At 52.3% G+C, this 21894-nt stretch overlaps 1 protein-coding gene across 1 annotated transcript in view; it reads right to left on the reverse strand.

Moving 5' to 3' along the window:
* Arhgef3 (Rho guanine nucleotide exchange factor (GEF) 3) overlaps positions 1-21894 on the reverse strand; it is a gene marked incomplete in the record, with an annotated part of 322049 nt that overhangs the window by 216941 nt on the left and 83214 nt on the right. The window contains 1 exon segment of the mRNA XM_013515653.1: positions 1779-1845. Within this exon segment, the coding sequence (XP_013371107.1) occupies positions 1779-1845 (67 nt within the window).

Here is a 21894-nt window from a genome sequence, read left to right on the forward strand (position 1 = left end):
GGGTAGCCTCCCCATCCCCGATGTAGCGAATGACTAATTGTAAATGCTATTGTCTCAGACAGACTTGGTAAGGCTGAGGCACACAGAGGGTCCTTTAAACCACCGCTAAACCTAACGGTTCCTTTGGGCAGCAAGTTCTAGAGACCAGACCCGAGCTCCAAACTTCACAGAATGTTTTTAAAAAGGAAATAGTTGAAGAGGTCTCAAAGGCAGTCAGCCCAGTTAGTCTGGAACACAGGATTCCGGAGCTACAGGACTCTGAGTGCTAAAGCCAGGAGAGTCCCTAAGCAAACTCAGCGCTTACCGCCCTGCATATACCCACCACCCATAGTTAAGGACCACGACTCAATCAGCAAGAGAGCTACAGAGCTGACTCTAAATGTCAACTTCCAAATTGTGCACAGACTATTTGGTCAACAAAAGCTTTTGGGGTCAATAACTTTGGGAAATGCCGCAAACTCCATCAACTCTTCTCAGGGGATCTTCGTACACACCGCCACACCCAAGGCTCTGAGAAATTCTGCAGTGGTGAACACATGTAACGCAGGGCACTCAGTGTGTCCCAAATTTATTTGATCACACAAAGCTTTTTTCACTTAATGGTCATCATCACCCAAGCGTACACACTTCAGGAAATGGGTATCTTATCCACAAAAACGTAAACAACCCGAGGAGGTATGGGGCTTGGATTCTGTAAGCCACGCACACCTATTTCAGAAGTCAACACACTGTTCTTCGTACTCAGCGGAAAGAAACACTGTAAGCTGACCTAAAATAGTGCCATGATTCACATTTACTTTTAATAAGACACATGGGGAAAATGACAAAATCTACACAAGATTTTAAGCTGTGACTGGAACCAGTCAGTACTGGAAAACTGAAGACTTGGACTGGAAGCCCAATCTAAAGGCAATACGCAGATTTTGTATATGAAGGATGTGAGAGAATCATTCATTCAAAAAACATATTAAGCCTGTATACGCCAGGCATTGTTCTCGGCCCATGACAGTAAAAAGAAGATAAACTGACAAGGTCTCCACACACCTGCCCCTTAGGGCATCTGATCTCAGATTTCAGTAAGTGCTGACCAAGCACACTGATTAAAAGTTACAGGGTACAAGGAGGGGAACAGGTTTAGGGGAGGGTGGTGAAGACTTCTCAGAGGAGAAAATATCAAGGCTTAGCCCCAGGGATGAAATGGGTAGGCCAGTAGCATCATGTATAGGGGTTCATGATGAGCAGGGGGATCCCCACATCAAACAGCTCAGAGCACTCACCACAGATGCAAGGGTCCCCCACCCTGTTAAAGTCATTTTAGCACACAGTAGGACCTCTGTGCCCTATGACCACTACCGTGGCTACCAGAAAGCCCACCTGGTAGGACAGGAGTTTCCACCTCACTCTTTGTTTTGTGCTTAGGAAACCTTTATGGTTCCCTTGAAAGCCTGTTTAAACTTACAGACGTCTGGAAAACAAAGCCCGTCTGAAGGCCTCACTCTGCATATTAACAGACCCTGCATGGAGAGCTTGAGGCTTTGACCCCTCCTGGCTTCTCCTCCACAAGATGCTACAGCCTGTGATGTTCAAGCAGGCCAGTGTCAGCAGATGCCCACGGGGATGCTTAAGCCACCACCACTGGAGCACACACTACCGCCCCCAGGAGACAAGCACAGTGCATTCTGGGTAGAAACTTTCCCTCGAAAAGCAACCCGTGACCTCCACCTCTCTGGAGGCTGCAGTGTGGTCCAGAATAGAGGCCACCCAGGGCAGACACTTACCCCTCTGAAATTCCAGGCTTTAGGCGAAGGAAACATGGGAAAGTTGTTTTGCCGCTGCCGTTTAGGTCTAGAAGAGGAGAAAGGACAGGTTCTTTATTCATTGATTAGATGCTCAGAAGAAATCATTGTTTTCAAATGCAGATTTATCAAAAAGAAAGATATCTGAAGCAATGGCTGCCTTGGTTACTTTTCTCTCGTTGCTGAGACAAAATACCTGACACCTGGAATTAAGGCAGGAAAGGTTTATTTAGCTCACAGTCTGTGGAGGTTTCAGTCCATACTCAGCTGGCTCCAGGGCAGAGCGGCACATGGCAGAGGGCAACCGTTCTTGGTGGTGGAAAACCACAAAAGCAACAGGAGCAAATAGGAGGAGTGGCAGCAAGCAGCCTCTTTCCCTCCCTTACACCGTGTGCAAATTACCTGCCCCAGGGCAGCGGGTATAGCACTCACACCCATGATCCCAGCATTGGACCATGAATCAGTCATAAACTCTAGAAGCCAGCCCCATGGCTGCATGAGGCTTTGTGGGGACATCCAGACACAAACCATGACAATGGCGCAGGCAAAGCAGGTGGCTGGAGTGTTCTGCTGTCTTCGGTCTCCGAATTCACTCCCAACTCCATCCCAACCGTCAGGAGGAAAGCCCCTCCAGAAGTCAAATGACTAGTCAACCTCTCCCTCAGAAAAATAGAGCGCAGTCAGCTCTCACTCAGAAAAATAAAACCTAAAGCACAATCTGGATGCGACCAAAGAGTCAGAGTAAATTCCCAACCTTTGTTTTTTGTCACCCACGAGCAGTTCCCAAATGGACACCCCTGGATGCTGTTCCTGGCCTCCACTCTGCCCGGAACGCTCCCTGGTCACACGTTCCCACCAGGGCGCCCCAACACCTCCACAGAGGCCTCACCTGAGCTCCATGCTCGTACAGAGATTATCAGCAGGACCCGCAGCCGCCGCCTAACAAGGTGACCCTGGCCTCCTCTCTGACAACTTCTCAGCGCAAATCAACCTTCCTAGGAGAGGTGCAGGCAGCTTCGGGGTGGGTGAGGGCAGGAGCTCGGGGTGTGCCCCCCCCGAAAAACCCCATTTTTCATTTCCTCAAATGGAATGAAATTCCATAATTGCCAAAATACCGACAAGAACCCCTTCCCAATGTTCTTATGAAGGGGTAAAATCACGCACATACACACCCAAACGTGATGCCTGTCACTGTAGATTCTCAGATCTCAAGCTGACTGAGAAGCACCCCTGAAAAAGGCCCACTTGGGGCTCTCCTGGAGGTCTCAGTCTCCGATGCACCAAAGCCGTGCTGTTAGTTACACAAGCACCACCTCCATCTTCAGCTCTCTGCTGTAATCAGCAATACAGCCGGCAGAAAGCACAGTGACAGGTGGCCAGGCTTTGGAGTATGCTGGACCTGAGTAAAAGTGTTGCTCGGCTCTACCATACAAAAAGAGATAAATAAAATACAAGGTAATTATAGTAATAGCAGCAGCTAATAGGTAATGTATTCTTACAAAAGTATATATTAATATTTAGTAGCTAATCTCATACCCATGTTTACAGTCCATGGCAGTTTATAATAGCTAAATCTTGGAAACAGCCTAAATTCTCATCAACTGATGAATGGATAAAAAAGATGTGATTTTTTTTATGCAATGGAGTACTACTCTGCCGTAAAGAAGGAAAAGCTTGAGACATTTCTAGGTAAATGGACGCACCTTGAGAGCATACTCTTAAGTGAAATAAATCAGACACATGTAAATACCACATTATTTCTCTGGTATAAGAAACTGAAAGTGTAAATAAGGACCAAAATAGATATTAAGTATTGTGAAATAGGAAGAAAATGTTCAAACAGGGAGGAGAATAAGGGAGGGGAAGGAGAACGGAAAGAAGGGAGAATTTTTTAAAAATGAGAAAAGAAGGAAAACATGGAAACAAAGCTTTTGCAAACAGGGAGGGGAGGAAAAGTTGGAGGGAGGGGGGAGAATTGAAGGGGGAGGGGGATGGGAGAAAGAATCAAGTTACATCACGCACAGGTACAGATTCTCCGCGATGCATGTGATCATTATGTATATCTAAAACATACCAGTAAAATCTGATTTGAAAAAACTTAATTTGATCTCATATATAATGTTATAATGGGAAAACAGTTCCAGTGCCCCACCTTGCAGGTGGGATTAAACCAAGGCATAGAGAGGTCCACACTCATGCCAAAGTCACAGGAGCCGCCACGCACCTGGAGCATCTAGAGGGCACGGCGCCCCTCACGTGAGAGAACGCCCCGGACAGGCAGGGTACCCGGAAAGAGCAAGGCCCAGGCTCCTCATGAGAGCGTCCAGCTTAACAGTGCCTTACGCTACTCCGCCTTACAGCCAGGGAAAAGGCGTCAGCGGCCATCTGTCAGCCCACGGCATCCTTGCACAAAGTGGGTCCACCCCTCAGCTGGGGAAGCTGCCCAGAGACCAACCAAGAGATGGGCCCGGCCAGCCCTAGTGTTTAGTCCTAACCCTCTTGCCCTCCACCACCACCCGGGATCTCAAGTCCAAGCGTACGTGCCTGGAATCCAGAACGAGGCCAGCGGCAACAAGCCTCGGGGTTAGCGCAGAAGGTTCCTCGCCACCGTGCGAAAGCCAATGGGACGCTCATCATCCCGAGACGAGGATTAGCAACCGCTTCCAGCGCAGACCTTTAGGCTGCTTCTGCTGTGGGGGCACGTGGGGCTGGACAGTCGCTGCCTCCCTTTCTCTCACGGGGGACTGAAGCAGTTACCCACCTCTCCTCCCTCTGGGGCTCTGCTTTCTTATCTGCAGTGTGGGGACATCCATCCCTTCTTGCAAAATGGAAAGATTAAATTAAATTAAGGTACTACAGGGCCAGGGACATAGCTCAGTAGTGTAGCACCTGCCTGGCAAGCACAAGGTCTTGAGTTCGATTTCTGGTACCTAAATAAATATATAAATAAATAAAGGCACTATATAAAATTCATGGCAGAGAGTCTGGTGCTTAATAGGTACTGAAATTAGCTATTATTATTATTATATTATACTGTTATTCCTGAGAAGGCTCCTTCTTTAACCCAGTGAGGGTGAGCTGTTGACATTATGAAGTTATCCTTACCACTGGTGTATCTGCTATTGTTGGGCCAAAGAAATTTTCATGTGCTTCTTAGAGATTAGATGTAACACAAAGCAAAATACAAGAAAAGCTTCGGCGCGATCTAAGTATTTGTATCGGGTAACAGCATGGCCACACCGTGCACAGGGAGCGATCATGAAGAGAGTCCCCCTCACACTCCCCTCCTGCCTCTGTCCCTCCCGAAGACACGGCCTGAGCCAGCAGGACGTGTGCATTTTAACCTCTGAATGTCTGAGTTCTCAGCCCAGAGCATCTCGCTAACAAAACTTTACCATTCTACTTTTTGTTTTACCTCCTTATATCCACGAGGATAATTATAGCATTACTGGAAAAATCAAGCAGATACACTTTATAAGAGAACACTGCACCAAAGATAGTACCACCAGCTGGGCACAGTGGCGCACGTCTGTAATCCCAGCACTCGGGAGGCTGAGGCAGGAGGATCATTGCGAGTTCAAGGCCAGCCTGGGTTACAAAGTGAGCTCAAGGCCAGCCTGAATGGCATAGTGAGACCCTGTCTCAAAAAGACAGAAAAAGAAAAAAAAGAAAAAAAAAAAAAACCAAGACAGTGCCACCCTGCCGGGCATTTTGGACCACTTGCGAAGGTAATGCCATCTTTCACTTAAGTTTGTAGTCTCTGTTTCCAGGACAGTGGCAGGCGGCAGCCAGGGGAACCCAGCGCTTTGTGGAGCAGCTCACTGTGAAGAGGCGCTTTGCAGGACAGGAAGTGACTCGCTCTGGCCTCTCTGTCTCAGACCAAAGCGCAAGGGCATCGTCACCTGCCAGCGGGTTCTCATCAGACCCCAGGCCAGGCTGCAACTCCAACTTTTTATTTTCTGATAAATTATGGCAAAAAAGAATCAGAACCTCCAAAATGGTCAGCCCGTATGGTGGCTCAGTCACCGGGTGAATCTCCTTTGCAGCAGTCCTGCTGAGAATGAGCCCCGAGAGAGCTTTGCTTTGGGGGAATAAGACTATACTCTACTCAGGAGGATACTATCTTCTATTTGACCATTAATTTAGCCACTAATATTTATTGAGCACCTACTATATGTCAGGCATGGCATCAGACACTGGAAATATAGCAGCAAACAAGGCGAATTCCGTGCCTGCTTTCCTGTCCTCACAATAAGATAATCAGACCAAGCCCCCTTCCCAAATTACAACATGGTAATGAGCTTCTTTAAGCGACCATGCGTGAGCCCAAGGGGTTCAACCTGAGATTGGGGAGCCAGAGAGTACCCCATCTCCACCCGAGGAAATGTGGCCTCGATGAGACCTGACAGAGAAGGAAGCCACCAAGTCACGAGGAAAGGGAAAAGCTGGCCAGGCCAAAGGGAAGCTGCTAGTGAGCAGAGATCAGTGCAAAGCGAGACAGCGGATTCCAGAGGAGACAGCATCAAGAGCTCGGACGCAAAGGGCATCATGACGCCTGTGAAGAAGCGGAAGGAGCCAGCAAGGAAACAGGCTACGTAACGCCCGGGCATTCTCCACAGGAGGTCAGGCAGGACCATGCAGACCGCCGCTGACAGGGGCCGAGCACGGGGCCAGCCGGGGATGGGCAGCACAGCGATGGAAATGAAACTACAGCAGCACTCATCAAAAGCCCGGGCAGGTGGGGAAGGAGGCGAAGAAGCAGGAGGGGAGGCTGGATTGGTCATGGGGCGACGGGGCCAGAGTCACACAGCGGGAGTTCATGATGAGATCTGCCTCCTAGCGAGGCCCCTCGGACGAGGGAGAGCAAAGGAGTAGGGCACCCTGCGTGACAGCAGACGCGGGGAGGCTCCTGCAGGCCTCCGCACCCCGCGGCCCCATCTCACGCGGCACTTCCAAGGTGCTGAACAAAGGGACGCACAAATGTCTCCTTCCTCGTTCTCCACCTGGGGCCAGCTCCTCAGGGAGCAGCACCGTTGCCGTAGAAACATCGCGAGAGCCACCTACGTCATTTCGAATGTTCTACCAGTCATATTTTAAAAGTAAACAGAGGTGCCGGGGTGGCAGCTCGGGGGTAGAGCGTGTGCTTATTAGCATGTACGTGCAAGGTCTGGGGTTCAATGGTCAGCACTGCAAAAACTACAGTATAAGAAAAGCAAGTAAAAGAAACAGATCAGCTTAGCCCTAACAACACAGTTTATCGAGCCCAATATATCCAGGTACATGCAATCAACAGAAAAGTATTTAGAGCCAGTTTGCATTTTTCCATACCAAGTCTTCAAAATCCGAAGCGCACTTCACACGTAGCACACATCTTAATTGGCCCCGCCACGTCTTAAGTGCTCAGGCACCACGTGTGGCCCGGGGCTGCCGCAAGTGACACGTGGAGTTGCGAAGGACCTCACACTGGAAATCCACTGTTCTAAGCCTCAGCAGCCGGTGACCAACCAAAAGGTGCAAGTTGAGATCAACAGCAAAAGTGTGGCAGGCTGCAAAATACTTCAGGATCCATCTGAATTCAGAAACACCCAGAAGGGCGAAATAGTTCACCAAAGGTTTAGAAAACCTTTGGAAAAACCAAAGGAAATTATCTTCAGGTCACAAAAAACACCAACCTACTTCAGGTCACAAATAAACAAACAACCTACTGGGGGCAACTCTCCCCCAGCGTCACTCTGCCCAACAGGACTCTTCCAGACCAATGTCTATGACCTGTCACTAAATAAACAGGTCTGCTGTATCCAAATTAATCCCAGAATTAACAAAAAAAAAAAATTTAAATTATATGCTAAATCCATTAAATTACTGTATTTGTTGTTCCTCTTTTATAAAATGCCTATTCTGGTCTTTTGCTCAATTACGTTTCAAATTTATGAATGCTTTATACATTCAAGGTACAACATGTAGCAAAGTGTCTTGCACCTATCTCATAATAGAGTAATTTTTTTAAAAGGAATACATGAAATGTCCATAAACTGATGAATTAATAAATAAAATGTGGTATATCCACATAAGGGAGTATTATTCAGCCATCAAAAAGAACAAAATATTGATACCTACTACATGAAAACATGCAAAGGGAAAGGAGACCACACAAAGGGCTACATATGGTATGATTCCATTTGTATGAAATGTCCACAAAGGAAAAAAGTAGATTAGTATTTGGCAGAGACTAGGGGAAGAGAGGGGAATAACCATTTAATGACTGCACAGTTTCCTCTGGGTGCTGCTCTTTGGGATTAGGTGAGGATCTGGAATTACACGGTTATACTGGGTGCACAACACTGTGGATTATTTCATCCCACTGAATCATGATATGCTTTAAAATGGTAAATACAACCATTCCAATGGCGATGTTTTACATGTACTTTACCACAATTTTCTTACAAGTGATGGCAAAACAAAATATTTTCAAGGAAATTAAAAGATTATATACGTATTTTTTAATGAAAAAAAAATCATTACACAATATCATAAGAGAAAATCCCACGACCTACTCCCGAGGAGGTAATTCTGCAACGACACGCAGTGGGAGCAGGCATTCCGCACAGCGGGAGAGCGGGTGGAAACCCCTTGGTCACACAATCTCACCATCCCCATGGGTCACTGTTTCGGACACACGCGTCTACTTGAGTTGTCCAGCAGTGACAAGCTCCCCCGCGCCTTCCTCTCTCTGCCCCTGCAGCCCCACCCTGCGCCAAGAGTCACGGTGGCACCTCTTCCACCTCCTGCTCCCGCCCCACACGCCATGCTGCTGCACCCCCCTTTGCACTGTGGCTTCCTGCAAAGCTCGTGTCCTCAGAGCAAATTTCCATGAGCTCCATCTTCCAGAGGAAGAACTGCAATGTAACTCAATGCCTCCCGAGTGGGGCTGTCGACGGGCAGTGCAGCCCCGTGGTTAAGAGCACAGACGCTGGGGCCACCTCTGCCGGCTGTGACACTGGGCAAGTGACCTACCCTCTCTGATCCCCAGGTCCCCCATCTGTGAGACGGGGGTAAGAGCAGCACCCCCTGAAGCACTGCTGTAAGGGTTACACGCATGAACATACGTGCAGCGCTTGGTGCCTGGCACAGCACAGGTACTCTGACAGTCGGCCCCTTTGGGGGACAAACTCCGGAAGGCAGGGGCTCACTGCTGCCTCTTCCCACTGACAGGAGTCTAATAAGCAGCTGGAGAATGGGTGCGCAGGGACGCCTGGCAGGTCTGACGGGGGCCGTGGGTGGCTGCCCCTCAGCTGTCGCGTGTCCCCAGGCCTCCCCCAGCCCCAGCGGGAGCCCAGATGGGCACTCTCCGCTCAGGTGCCCGCAGCTGCTCGTCTAGAGCTGTGCGGCGGACAGCCCCGGTGGCAGGCCAGACGCCAGCTACCTTCCCTCAGGGCTTGGAGAGCACTTTGGGTCTCCCGCGGCTTCCACCTCACTTGCCCTGTGCAGGTCCCTTGCTTTCTCACCCAGAAGAAAGTACCCACAAAACGCCAGAACTGCCCTCGGCAGATTAAAACCCCAGCACTAGCCAGGCTGGTGGTACCTGCCTGTGATCCCAGCGCTCAGGAGGCTGAGGCAGAGACCACCATGAGCTCAAGGCCGGCCTGAACTACAGAGCAAGACCCTATCTCAAACAACAACAAAAAGAACCCCACGCGCCCAAGAGACTCGGCCCACCGTGAGGCACACACCGCGAGGAAGGCCCTCGCCCCCGGCCCTGCTTCACGCCTTCGGACAGCCCCAGGGCGCTCGTGCCATCTCCGCAGGCTGGCGGCCCCTGTAAACCTTTCTGGCCCGAGGCCAGGCCGCAGGAGACTGGGAACTCCGGGCGGTGGCAGCACAGGCTCCGCAGGCTCCAAGACCTGAGTTCGAACCCACACCCGGCGTCCACCCTGGAAAGGGAATGTGTGAGGCGTGAAGAAGTGATCCTGACACAGCACTCCCTGTGCCCTGGCTCACGACGAGCACACGACAGCGTCGGCTCTAGATGTTTGCTGAGCGTCCGCCGCGCCGGGCACCGTTCCAGGCACAAGTGTCGGCAGAGGGTCCTGTCGTGCCGGGCTTCCGTCAGGAGGTGACACGTTCTACAGGGACCCACACGGACAGAGCGAGGAAGGGGCAGCGGGAGAGGCTGCTGCGCTGTGCGGACGGCGTGGGACAAGAATGACATCTGAATAGAGATGAGCAAGAAGAGGGAAGTCTAGGTGCAGCAGCACTCCTGGGGCAGGACGTGCTCGGCCTCGGCGGGTCACGCCGGTGGGTCAGGGGCGAGCGGAGGACGGAGTCACGGAGGAGCTGGGACTCCCGCAAGCAAGGTCTGCAGGTTCAAAGGGACGAGACGGGAGGCCGCTAGGCCATCGGAGGGAACAATCAAAGGTTTATTCTCCGGGCATGTGGAGACAGCTCCAGAGGCGAGGGAGGATAGCAGGGAGATAAGGGGGTTCCCAAGGGGCCCAGGTGAGGGGCGGCCGAGACCTGGACGGTGGCCATGGCGGTGGTGAGAAGCAGTGGAATTGCAAACAGAGTGGCGGTAAGGACTGCAGGATCCGCCAGGGAACTGGACACCGAGGGCGAAGTTCAGGAGTTTAAGGGTGTTCCAACAACATCAGCTCAACAGCTGGGAAAGATGGGAGGAGGAGCGGCTCTGGGGACACAAATCAAGAGCAGATGTGTCTCGGCTGAAATGACACAAGCCCCCTAGCAGGGACGTGGGGCCGGCATTACGTTCCAGGCGGGCGCCGTGCCGCTGAGCTGTATCCTCAGCCCTAAGCATTACACTCCAAAGCCACCTGCTTACATGAACAGGGAAGCCCCAGCGAGGCGGAGGGAAACCAGGGAGGGAGGGGCGTCCCAGAGGCCAAGTGATGGGTCCTGGCCACCCGACCCGGGCACTCGAATGGGTAGGAAGGAGAGCCGAGACTCGCGTCCCCAGGTCACGCAGAGCATTATCTGTGTGAAGCAGAAGGTGACAGAGATCGCAGGTCTCCGTCAGTCCTCTGAAGTCTTTCAGTGTGAGTGAGTTCCTGAGGGCAGGTGCTTTAGTGTTTTACATATGGTAGATGCATGCTGAATAGTTCTAAGATTTTCTTTAACTTTCTTGACATCTGCAATCAGGCAGCACTGGCCAGTGGGAACTTCTCATCCCTAAGGGTATGGTGCAGGAGCTGGGTATGGTGGCACACACCTGTGATCCTAGCACTCGGGAGGCTGAGGCAGGAGGATCACCTCGGGTTCAAGGCCAACATGAACTACAGGGAAGCCCTGTCTCAAAAAAACAAAAGGAAAAAAAAAGTATGGTATAGCAGATGACGCCAAATGCACACAAATTATCCTCAGGTGGAATTTTGCCTTCCCCGCCCTTACCTACAGAGCATTTATGCGCACAGGTGTGTTTCCCGGTTACTACCCTGTGGGCATCCATTTCATCATCCGTGCACCCAGGGCCCCAAACATCAAACATTTAAACAAGCTACAAGCTGGTCTAATTAGCAGAAATTATAGAATATTTTAAAATGGATTTTTTTTAGCAGAGTTCTTTTGAAAATCTACTGTAAGAAAAACCTTTTTTTTAATGGTCAAAGTGCTAATCTACAAACGACGCTTCTGAAATGTTTAGGTGTTGCTTTCAGAAGCACAAAGCTCACTGCCCCCCACCCCTGCAGCCACAGCCCCTGCATTCCTCTGAACCAGGACGGGGGTGGGGGTGGGGGGAGGCGGGAGCAGGGCCTCTATATCCTAAGGAAGTCCCAGTCCTACACCTCGGCCGGCAGAGAGCAGCCCCGTGTCCCTCCGGAAAGAATAATTAGCTTTCTACCCTTTAATCAAGGAGCAGCAGACTGTTGTTTTTCTCAGGCTCTGCCTGAAGAGAGCCTGTTCTTTCCTGAGTGGGTATTTTGCTCACCAGGACTCCACGTCCGTACTCTGCCTAAGGTGAGCCAGCTCTCAGAGCCGCCCCCAGATCGTCTAGAAAAAGAAACCGAGGCACATGTGGGATCAGGTCAGGGGCACCCAACCTTCTCAGCACCACTGACCTCTGTCTTAAGCGGTGCAAGAATCCTCAATCTCAGTCAGTCAGCGAGGCTAAGTTGTTAAGGGTTTATACTTTAGAAAAGGACAGAGCGCTCAGTGTATGCCTAACAGTGTTCTCAGTGACCAATAAATATTAACTCCCCGAGTCCTCAGAACAATTTTGTGACTAAGTACATTTTTACTCCCACTTTACAGATGGAGAGACTGAGGTTTGGAGAGGTTAAGGGACTTGCCCCGAATCATACAGGTACTAGCTGTCAAAGCCAGGATTCCAACAAAGGCAGTTTGGCTCCAGAGTGCAAAAAGCAAGGAACAGAGGAGAGAATCACTGCAGAAGCAACCACGGCAGAGGGAAGGGACAGAAACTCAGGTGCCTGCTGCGCACCAGGCCCGGGCCAGTGTTACTGGGTTGGTTCCTCTTTACACGAAGTGCAAATGGATTTTTAAAATAATCAGAGATCAGAGATTAGTTTTATTTACTGATTTGTCTGCATTTGCAGAGAAATGTCTATGAAAGCTGGGCTCAGCGATACATGCCTACAGCACCAGCCAATGAGGAGGCTGAGGCAGAAGAATCATCCGAGCCCAGGAGTCTGGTCTGAACAACACAGAAAGACACTCCCTTGCCCAACTCAACAACAAAAACAAAAATCCATGAAGATTAAACTGGTTTGCTTTCCAGTGTGTATATTATAGTTCACTAAAAATATAATTTCAATTTAAAATTTTAATGGCTGCGTTTCATTGGTGTTTTAAAATAAACTCCTAGCCAGGCATGGTGGCACCCACCTGTAATCCCAGCACTCAGGAGGCTGAAGCAGGAGGATCGTTGCTAGTTTGAGACCGGCATGAGCTACAAAGTGAGTTCAAGGCCAGCCTGAACTGCATAGCAAGACCCTGTCTCAAAAAGACAAAATAAGGGGCTGGGGATTTAGCTCAGCGGCACAGCACCTGCCTGGCAAGTACAAGGTCACGAGTTCGATTCCTGGTACCGGGAAAAAAAAAAAAAATTTTAAAAAGACAAAATGAAAAATAAAAAATAAAATAAACTCCTTTGAAGGTATTTTTTTAGCCAGGTATGTGTGGTGGCACACACCTATAATGCCAGCACTCAGGAGGCTGAGGCAGGAGGACTGCTGTGAGTTCAAAGTCAGCCTGGGCTACATAGATAGTTCAGGACAAGCTTGAACTACAAAGTGACATCCTATCTCAAAAAAAAAAAAAAAAAAAAAGTTTTTTTTTTTAAATCACTATGAACTTGAACTATCTTTCCAATCTTAATCTAAAGAAATAAAAGTCAAAAGGCTGTCTTTGGGATTGTTCTATCAAACTATATCCAAATCATAAACAAAAAGGAAGGAGATGCATTCATGCTTTCCAAATCCCAGAAAGTTCTAACTCAAAAATGATAGATACCACCCTTCCCTACATCTTAACAGACACTCCCTGAGGTTTTTATGCTCAAGAAGGACCGAAAAAGGATTCCACAGTTTACCCTATAGTGTATCGATTAGAAGCTAATAAATCAGGAGGTAGGTGGCCCAACACCTCCAAAATGAAAATCTCAGTCCTAAAAATGAGTCCTACAGAATGGCCATTTCTAATAAACGTTCTGTTGATTCTAACAGCTAAGCACTGAATTCTTAAATTAGCCAGCACTGCTTAAAGCAGTTTATTGACTTTTGATACGGGACCTACCACAGTCTCCAAGGTAATTAGGAGCTCCATAAATGCTGGTTTTGGCAGTGAACGGGGCCACACATAAAAACATGTTTATTCCCAAGCTGTCAGTGAAATTCAGCGGTGGAGCTGGGACCCGGCAGTCTTGTTATAGCACAGGGAGAGGAAAAGGAAGGGAAACACGAGGGCGCCCAGGGAGCGAGGTGGCTTCGGTGCTGGGACAAGCCGCAAGCCGCCCCCCAAGTCCTGGCTGCCCTCCAGGGCGGCTGAGAAAAGGGAGTGGGGGTGAGGGCCTCTGCGGGGGAAGGGAACGCTATTCGTGTTCTCGGGACAATGCCCCCGCTCTGCTGGTCTCGCCGTGTTGAACTCACTGGACCCTCACAAGGGTCCTGCGGGACACGGTGACACTGGGGTTACAGACACGACACTGGACAGGCCTCTCGGCCGCCGCAGGAACCGGACAGCGGATTCCGGGGCTCCTCTCTTGCCCCTGAGCACTCCCCAGCTACAGACAGAGTCGTCTGGCCACCTAACTCAGGAGCCACAAGCTGGGGAGTGAGAACAACCGTGCTGATCGGTTCCTGGCACTGCCCGAATACTTCTGTCAAACACAGCCCCTCTAAAACCACAGCAGTGCAAACCCCATGCTCTCGGGCACCCCGCTGCCTTCCAGCTCCCAGTCAGACTCCCGAGGGAACAGGGGCAGCGCTGGCATCAGCATTGCCATAGCTGTAACCACGGCAACCTCCCCTTGTTGCCCCGGCAAAGATGGTTGCCCCAGTCCCACTCTCTGAGGCCTTGATCCAGGGATGCCACCCCTGCAAACTCATCTTTTACCTGCCCCCAACTTGCTCAAGTTTTCACCAGGCCGGGAGCTCCCTGGATACATTTGGGCCCAGCCAATGAGCAAAAAGGCCAGCAGGAGGTGGGGTTCATACAGAGATGGCACAGAGATACAGATCTGGGGGTGGGCAGCTCACACCTCGCTCTCAAGCCCTGGCAGGGCGTGGCTTGCGTTCTGGCCCTGGCACTTGCTCACTGGGGACCCTTTGCAAGAATCTGGCCTCTGGAAACCCGCTGCTTAGACTGTGATGAGCAGCCTGGGAACAACCCTTTTGAGAAGGGGTCCGACTGGCATACAAAGGACAGACGGACTAGAAGCAGCAACTCTTGCTTGCATTCCCTGCCACCACGGTGCCCGACTGTAGCCCACCGCTGCCCACAGTGTAGCACCTGACACTAACAGCACAACACACTCCCGTCCACAGCACAGAGCCAGACATGGCCAGCGGGTCACACGTACAGAGGGGCGCGGTAAGCCGGAGGATGGCCAGTGGGGCTCACAGTCAGCACCCGCCACTGGCCCTCGAAGCTTGTCTTATTAGGCAGGCTTACTTTTGTTTTGTTTTTGAGATGAGGTTTCATTATGTTGCCCAGGCCAGCCTCAGACTCCCGGGTTCAAGAGAGCCTCCTGTATCAGCCATTCAAGTAGCTGGGACTACAGGTAAGCCCCACCACACCCAGCTTGAATAGACAGAGTTAGCTGCAAAACCTACCTTTATTTGACAAAAATGCCACTGAGCAAAACACCTTTTAAGATGCTAAGGCCATGAATGAACTTTCAGTGTTTAAATGTCTTTTTTTCTTTTTTTTTGGTCTTTTGGAGACAGGGTCTCGCTACGCAGTTCAGGCTGGCCTTGAGCTCACTTTGTAGCCCAGGATGGTCTCAAACTCACAATGATCCTCCTGCCTCCGCTTCCTGAGTGCTGGGATTACAGGCATGCGCCACCACGCCCGGCTTGAACTTTCAGTCCTTAAGGCCAAGTGAGAGGTATTTCTAGGAGATTCTGAAAAGGTAATTTCCCCATTACAGCAGTGGTGATCTCTCAAAGTTAGGACAGACACTGCACTTGCCATGTGACATATCCCTACACTCCCTGGAATTTTATGATATGCACACAATAATGTTATAATCAGAAATTACTATCTTAAGAAACAAAAAAAAAAGCTGAATAGTTCACAGAAGAATTCCAAACAACCAATAAGCAAACACAAACTGGAACAACTAGCGAAATGAAAATTTAAATCCGAGAACACATTTGGTATCAGATTAGCAAATCTGTATGGTAAAACTGCATGTGGGCAAGAACTGTATGTGGGGAAACAGGTTGCATACACTGATTTAAGATTCCCACAGGAAGGCCGGGCGTGGTGGCACACACCTGTAATCCCAGCACTCAGGAGGCTGAGGCAGGAGGATCCTTGTGAGTTCGAGACCAGCCTGGGCTACAAAGTGAGCTCAAGGCCACCCTGAACTGCATAGCGAGACCCTGTCTCAAAAAGACAAAAATAAATAAATAAATAAAGATTCCCACAGGTTACTTGTACAGCTCTTTGACAGCACTTTCCGAGAACATTCAAGTGACCCAGAGCTCTCCCTTTACGATTAATTACTATGACAAAATAATGGCAAACAGGGACATCCTGACAAGGAGAGCTCTGGGATGCGCCCACAGGCGGAGGACTCCGCTCCGCTCCCACAGCAGGCAGCAGGGCCTGGCTCTTAGGAGAGCCCCCGCCAAGCTCCGGGTGTGACACACAGCGCGGCGCTGGACTTGCCTGTTCCAGGATATTGCAAAACAGAATTATGTGGATTTGGTACGTCAGTAACACCAGCGACCTCAAAGTCTTTATTGTTGTGGGGCTTACATGGCTCAATGTATAGTAAGTGTTTAGGCCATTTTCTAAGCCCCCGGGAAGCTCTTGGTACAGCTCTGCGGCAGCAGACAGAACAGTATCGTGGTTAAGAACAAGGACTCTAGAGCCAGCTGCCTGGACTCAAGTCCCACAACCACCACTTAGCTGCGTGACTGTGGGCAGACTACTTACCTCTCTGGATGCGCTTGCCCATTCATAAAATGAGGAGGATAATAGGACCCACCTAGGGTAATGGGAAGGAGCAGCTTACCTGCCTAAGACAACGTGCTTCGAACAGCCTGTGTCCACAGTGGGTATAATGGGCCCGACACAGCGACACACACGACCTGTGGTGAGCCCTGGCCCACTCGGTGTCCTACTAGTCCGCAGCTGCCTCACACGACACCTGTACCCCCACGGCCAGTGTTCTAGGTGCAAGGACCTGGCAGAAACCTACGAGGAGATGCCGCTATTACTCAGACATACGGACAGGGACACTGAGGTACAGCGAAATCACGTAGCTCAAGCCAGGTCCAGAAGGAAGCAGCAATACTGTCGGCTCCAAGCCCGGTAATTTCCACACTACACCAGTGGTGATCTCTCAAGGTGAGGGCAAATCCTGCACTTGCCATGTGACATATCCCTACACTCCCTGGAATTTTGTCCCCTAGGCCTCTGGCCCGCTGTGCGCACTGCCCACCCCCATACAATATGGGCAGCTCTGGCTCCTGTGGCATGGAGGGGCAGCCTGCGCTTGGGGGCTCAGCCGGGTCGGGGGCGTCTAGCTTTGTGGAGACGCGGCCTCGGCCCTCCACCAAGCGGCACCCATGCTGGTCCCTGCAGACGTCCGGCCAACTGAAGCGCCGGTCAGGCGCCTCAGTTCAGCCACCGAAAAGCAGCCTGCCGTTCGCTCTGCCCTCCCCAGACGCGCACTGGTACGTGACTGTCAAGATGAGACAAAACCTTCCAGCAAAATTCTGGACAGACATCTAATCGGTGCCCTATGGACGCAGACAGACATCTGTGCAGCCAGCTTCCGCCACAGCTGCTGGTGACCACGAGCCATTTGAACACCGCCGCTCGCGAGTTCGTGCTGGGAGGTGAAGGCAGAGTAAACCTGCGGCCAGGAGCATGGGTCTGCGGCAGCAGAGTTCACTCCCCTCCCACCCCAGGCTGACCCCTCGCAAAGCTTCCGGGCCTGCCGTCCTCACAGGGCGCAGCGCAGAGGCCTCTGTCCTCACAGCTTCCCGGCGCCTCCCCAACACAGGCCGGTTGACGAAAAGCCGGATCTACCCATGTGTCTCACCAGGATCCAACCCCGGTGCTGCTTCAAACCTGGGAATGTGGTTAGTGTCTGTCTGCCGAGACTAAAGCTCAAACGGATCAAGAGCTCCGGGGAAGAGGCCAGCTCATCACCCTCACTTAGAGCCCAGAAAACGGAGCTGAGCAAGGTCAGGTCTGTGGGGACCGTGGGGACCTGGAGGGGCCCCTCGTGACAGGCTCTCCTCACCCTTCCTGCCTCTCTGAGGCTAATACTGCCGGGGTACACTTCTACAGTTTCTTGGGCCTAGCAGTCAGCCCCTCCTCTTCTCTCAATAGCACCCTGATTTCCAGGGAGAGGGGACACCCACTCCCCCGCCCACAGTCCTAGGGACTCAAAGAGCACCAGTGCCAGACTCCACAGCGGGGCCTCTGACCCAGCCGCCCGATGACAGCGATGCTCAAGTCCGGCTGGAGCGAAACGAAGATACGCAGTACTGAGCTGAGCTGACGGGGCAGAAACCTGGGGCCAGGCCGAGCATTTTGTATAGAAAGCCGACCACAAAAGGAAACTACTCTGGGGAAAGCAGAGCAAGAGACCAAAAGAGAGACAGATTCCCGGGGACAGGGACTAGATACCTGGACACAGTCAGGCCTACAGACTGTCACTGGATTTGCCAATGATAAAAAGCCGGCCTTCTTTTTTTTTAAAAAACAAATGTGCACTGCAGTTCTGCTGCATGCAACCCAAGAAACTATGTTCTATTTCTCGGTGAAGATTTGTTAAGGGGAGGCAGGTGACAACGTGGGAGTGTTGCCGAAGCCCTGACACGGTAGGCCCTCCATGCATGTGTGAGCGAGTAAAACCTTCTGTCTCTTCCCAGCAGGACTCTTCCAGACCACCCTGCTGGGAACCACAGCCCCTGTGGTTTCCATCCTATTCACCATCAGCCCTGCCCGCCATCTGACTGTTTCCTGCTGACGTCCCCACTGAGTTCTCTAAGGGTAAAGACTTTTATCGGCTTTGTTCACTGCCCCATCCTGCGGGGTCTCTGCTCCTCCCCACCGCTCTGCCTCGGCCCCTCACTTTAGGGACCTGCCTCTTCCCTTTCCCCTTCGAAGTTGGTAGCCCTGGCCTGGCATAGATCCTTGCGGACTGCTATGTTGGGGAAGCTCTCTGAGAGCCTCCCGAGCGCTGACCCCCCTCTGCCTCCAGAAGCCGCCTGGATGCCGTGAAGAACCCCCAGGTTCCCGTGTCAGAGCCCACTGCTCTGGACCCACGGCCCCCTCTGCAGCTTAGCAGGCCAGGCCAGCTTTAAGGTCCCGAGGACAGCTGACCCTGTGCACCTCAGCACTCAGCCCGCAGCCCCCACTGGAGCTCCGCTCCACAGGGACTTACTCAGCCTCCCACGGGGACGGGCCTCACAGACACCAGGCTGCCCATGGAACTGGACCCCACTGCCTGCACCTGGAGGTCTCACGCACATGCACACATGCACATGCACACACGCACACACACGCATGCACGCACACACGGCAGCCCGTGCCATCGCCCAGAGCCCCCACTGCCCGCACCGGAGGTCTCACACACATGCACACACGCACACACACGCATGCACGCACACACGGCAGCCCGGGCCATCGCCCAGAGCCCCCACTGCCTGCTGCTCCCCTCCATGTCTGTGGACATTCTGGCTCTGTGCTGCAATGCTACCTGCCCAAACACAGGGCCCCACTGGCACACGTGGATCCAGAGCTGTCTTCCTGGACCCCAGCCCATCGCCCCCAGAAGCAGCCCTCAACGGATGGTGCGCGACAGACGCACGACGGGTGGTATGTCACAGAACGGGAGGGACGGGGGTGAGCCCCTCGAACTGTTCCAACTTGCCAATGTCAGGAGAGAACAATGCTACTAGAATACTGACTTTAAAAGCTAGGAATAAAGTTACACAGTGACTTCATAGTCTGTACAGTCTACACAGGCTTAAAAAAGGATAAAGAAAACACTGTCATATCAATCGCGGTAGAACTTTTTTAAATCCCTCTGTGCATTTTCCAAGTGGACCATAAGCCTGTTTTATGAAGCTCAGTTTTCGCTGCCAACATGAAACTATAACCAAGCGAGTATTCTCCCCCTAGACATTTATAGGTTTTGAAACACTAAGGGCCCACCGAGGAAGGCATAACATTTTGGATAAGTTTGGCTCTTAGAATGGACTTACGAAGGGAAGAAACGAAAACAGAGAGACGGTCCGGCCCTGGAGAGTGGAATGCGACCCTTGCAGACTCCTCGGTGGCCCCGTGAGGACCAGAGCCCCCTCTACCATAGCTGCAGAAGGAACATCAGTTTGCCTTCCAGAAACCCAGGATGTTATGGGAAATTGTATTTCTTTTGGGTCAATGATGGTCATTTTTTCAGCCTTCACCTATGAGGACTTCTAAAGAAAAATAAAAAAACACAAGGAGATACTCTAACATGAACGCACGATTTTAAAATGAATTAGACACACACTGTAAAAAGCAGCCTCGCTCGGTGCAGCGCTGGGGCCGGTGGCCAGGACAGCGTGTCCTCTGACCGCCCACGTGTCGCTCACCACTCCTCCCGCCCCTCACCCGCGGCTCCACCACCCTGGCTGCTCCAGGTGTGTGCCGCAGGCACGGAGGCGGGCAGAGCTCAGTGCCAGGCACTCTGTAAAGACAGACGGGGAAACCAAGGTTCTAAGACAGGACACAGTGCACGGGCCTCAGGTGAACAGCAGTGAGCGGCTGACTTCCCGGAGTGAGTCCCCCCCCCTGGAAAAAACACCTTTACCCAGCACCTCCCGGGGACCAGGTGTTGGCCAGAGAGCGAGCCACACACCCCTGGGTGTTACAGCCTCGGGCGGGGGTATCGCAACAAACTACCAAGTACAAGATGAAGGCAAGAGCCAGCGCTGACAAGGCGGGCCAGGGGAATGACCGGCGAGGGGCGGCGTGATACCCTCTGGCCGGGCAGAGTGGAAGCCGGAGCCCAGGCCAGGTGCATGTCCAGGAGAGCATGTCCTCTGACTGCCCATGTGTCGCTCATCACATGCTGCTGCTCAGCTCCCAGAGAAGGCTCTGCTCAGAGGCTCCGGCTGAGACGGCCACGGAAGGTTCTTCTGTTTCCCCAAGGCATGCTAAGGGGAGCATCAGCCATCAGCCACCACGTGGCTACGGGAGTCCGTGGGCTCCACCAGGTTCAAATGACAGGCAGACTGCCCTGCACACTGGGGCCTCGGAGGGGGGAGGCACGAGTCACCAGCACAGGAGAGCACGCGTGACAGGCACACACGCGCACACACGTGTTTCCAGTACCCCAAGCCGCCAGCAACAGATCAGGAAGTGTGAGGTGCAGCCCAACCTGGTCTTTGGAGATGGGACGTTTTTGGGGTGTGCCCGTTGCCACTTGCGCAGGCCCCCCACTGCCCTCAACTGAATCCCCAACTGCTTAAAACGTGCTTGCTGGCCCCCACCCCATCCTCCGGCCCCCACAGAAGGCAGCGCAGCCCTCAGCAGCCCCTTCTCTCCCCGTGTCACACAGGCCTCGCACTACCCCAGCCCCCCTCAGCTTGTACACGTCCCCAGGGCCCAGGTTCAAGAACCCGTTTCCAGCTGGAGAAGGAAGAGAGAAGCAGGTGCCAAAGGTCTCCTTCCTGCTGTGTCTGTAACCGGGACAGCTGACACCCCTACGAGCCCTTGCCCTCAGCGTCCCTCTCACGGGGCTCATCTGCAAAAGGGCCAAGGACACCCAAAATCCCTCGAAGAAGATGCTGGGTCCGGGCGCTGACTGACGACGTGGAGCGCCGGTCGGGAAGTGGAGCACACAGCCAACACAGACGCGGGATTCAGGGACAGTCTAGAAGGAGGTGGGCAAGGCCCGTGCCGTGGAAGGGAAGCCCTGGCCACTACCTGGAAGCAGCTGCAGGGTAGGAGTGCGGGCGGAGGCAAGCTGGAGGGGGTGGGAAATCTGCGGCTGCAGGAAGGAGGATGAGCTCCTGCGAGAAAAATGAGAGCGAAAACCAGGATGGTAGTGGTGGTCCTAATCCTAGCCGTAAGTACTAGTGGTGGCCCGCGGGTCCTGAAGCCTGGCTGCAGGCCAAGCTTCGGGGCTCTATGGCGTCACCAAACCCACACAGCACGTGGGCGGGCCGTACACACACTGCCGCCTCCCCAAAGAGGAGGCTGGCGTGCACAGGACGGGCACGGGGGAGCTAAGGCCTTGCTCCGGGGTCCCCCTCAGCTTCTCAAACCCAAGCAGTGCGAGGCCGAGCCGCTGGCCATGCAGAGGCTGGGCAGAGCCGAGGAAGGGAGTCACTTGGTCAGACCTGCGCGCAGGAGGAGAGGAGCTGCTGGTAGGGAGCTGGAGATGAAA

This window comes from Chinchilla lanigera, unplaced genomic scaffold, assembly GCF_000276665.1.
Source record: "Chinchilla lanigera isolate Chin_1 unplaced genomic scaffold, ChiLan1.0 scaffold00029, whole genome shotgun sequence".
In the NCBI taxonomy this organism is placed as follows: domain Eukaryota; kingdom Metazoa; phylum Chordata; class Mammalia; order Rodentia; family Chinchillidae; genus Chinchilla; species Chinchilla lanigera.